General features: G+C 38.9%; 1 protein-coding gene across 1 annotated transcript; it reads right to left on the bottom strand.

Moving 5' to 3' along the window:
• On the bottom strand, window positions 1-939 carry LOC129628973 (olfactory receptor 1052-like). Its single transcript, XM_055548679.1, has one exon. The coding sequence runs from the start codon at window positions 937-939 to the stop codon at window positions 1-3; it is 939 nt and encodes a 312-aa protein (XP_055404654.1).
• Between the last annotated feature and the right edge of the window lie 1,381 nt (window positions 940-2,320).

Genomic DNA, 2,320 nt, shown 5'->3' with positions numbered 1-2,320 from the left:
TCACTGAGCAAATATTTTTCTCATGATAATTCTTTTCATTGCTTCTTTGGCTTCTGTGTTCCTTATGCTGTATATCAGAAGATTTAGTACTGGCAGCAAAAGGGTATAGAACACAGACAAGATTTTGGCTTTCTTGTCTGGGTAGCTAGAGCTGGTCCCCAAATAAGTAAAAATCACTGTTCCATAGAAGACACTCACTACCGTTAGGTGGGAGGCACATGTGGAGAAGGCTTTGTATCTGCTTCTCAAAGACCGTGTCTTCAGGACCGTGAGAAGGATTCCCAGATAGGAACTAACCACCATCAGAAAGGTAGCCACTGATGTGGCTCCAGAGAGGACAGTAAATAAAGCCTCACTGTAATGGGTGTCAGAACAGGCAAGTTGGAAAAGCAGTGGGATATCACAGAAATAGTGGTTAATGACATTGTGTCCACAGAAGGACAGACTGAGCAAACCAGACAGGTGGGTGAGTGAGTTGGCACAGCCCAGTAGATAGGAGGCAGCGACCAGGTGGATGCAGAAGGTGGGTGTCATGAGACCTTTATAGTGAAGAGGGCGGCAGATGGCAAGGTACCGATCATAGGCCATGGCGGCCAAGAGGAAGCATTCCGTGGTCAGGAACAAGCTGACAAAGGAGTATTGCAGGAGGCAACCTCTGTAGGAGATAACTTTCTGTCCTGCTACGTAGTTCACCAACAGCTTAGGAATGAAGACTGAGGAATAGCAGAAATCCAGGAAAGCCAACTGGCTAAGGAAAAAGTACTTGGGAGAGTGGAGCTGATCACTAACCAGGATGATGGTGATGATCCAGACATTGCCCAGGACAGTAATGAGATAGATCAAGAGAAATACCACAAATAGGACTGTATTCAGTTCCGGGTTATCAGTCAGCCCCAGGAGGATGAATTCAGTTATCCCACTGACATTGCTGTCAGCCATTTATGTGACTCCTCTAAGACGGATCTGCAGAGGGTAAGAGAATAAAGAAAATAAGCAAAGCAACAACTTGAATATATGAATTCCATTTGCTAGTAGCTTTAGAAAACTGCATGGTTTTAGTTAATAAGCTGAAAGTGAAAGTGAAGTGCTAGGCAGTCAGTCTTGTTCAGCTCTTTGTGGACCCATGAACTGTAAACCTGCCAGGCTCCTCTGTTCAGGGAGTTCTGCAAGCAGGAACACTGGACTGTGTTGACACTGCTTTCTCCAGAGGATCCTCCTGACCCAGGGATGGGACCTGGTCTCCTGCCTGGTAGGCAGATTATTTACTGTCTGAGCAACCAGGGAAGCCTCAATAATAATAATAATAATAGTAATCTATAATAATCCAATTCTTTTTAGTATGAAAAGTTTACCAGATACAAAACTTTATTTGGTACAAAGTGTCACCAGTGCATGTAACCTGGCATTACCCACCATACAAGAACCTCTAGAGAAATTAAATTCCTTGTTAAGAGCCCTAAGAGGAGTCTTTAACAAAGAAAATTCAGGAGATAGATCCTGGATAACAGTATAGTCCAAATTCCAGACATAGACAAGAATCTCATATTTTAAGAAAGTACATCTGTTAACAAAGAGCAAAAAAAAAAAAAAAAAAAAAATTAGTATTTAACAGGTAAATTCTTGAGACATCTAGCAAAATTATTCTCTATAACTTTTCCACCTAGACAAAAAACATGTTAAGCAATAAAAATAACAAATGAATAGAATATATATATATATATGTATATACATATGCATGTATATAATATCACCTAATAAAATTAATGATTATCCATAAAAATGGAAAATGGCAATTATGGGCATCTAGAATATAAAAAGTAACAAATTTAAAAATTGTCTATCCTAACATACCTTACTTGTTAAAATGCACTCACTGCAGGAAGTCCTTCTTTGCTCCTCCAATAGATATTTATTATTTCATCCTGATTTCCCATTTTATTATCTAATGGCTTGAATTAGTCCATATCAGATTTTTAAATTAAGATAGAAAACTTTCAATATTTTTTAATCCTGGCAGTCAAAAAGTCTCAAATCTAATTTCAAGTATAATGCATATGCTTTTGGCATATTTCATCCCATATCTGAATTTTTGCTGGTGCTGCTAAGTCGCTTCAGTCATGTCCAACTTTGTGTGACCCCATAGATGGCAGCCCACCAGGCTCTGCAGTCCCTGGGATTCTCCAGATAAGAACACTGGAGTGAATTTTTACTCAGGTATAATTATCCAGGAATAGTTAGATCATTATTTTCTTTTAGGTTTTTATCATATAACTCAAAGCACATAAAAGTCAAGGTTCTTGTAAAGCAATTATCCTTCAAT

The sequence above is a fragment of the Bubalus kerabau genome, chromosome 15 (genome assembly GCF_029407905.1).
Source record: "Bubalus kerabau isolate K-KA32 ecotype Philippines breed swamp buffalo chromosome 15, PCC_UOA_SB_1v2, whole genome shotgun sequence".
Lineage (NCBI taxonomy): Eukaryota > Metazoa > Chordata > Mammalia > Artiodactyla > Bovidae > Bubalus > Bubalus kerabau.
This window is presented reverse-complemented; position numbering and strand designations above follow the sequence as displayed.

Coding starts and splice junctions, on each gene's coding strand:
- LOC129628973 (XM_055548679.1), bottom strand. CDS start 939: ATGGCTGACAGCAATGTCAGTGGGATAACTGAATTCATCCTCCTGGGG.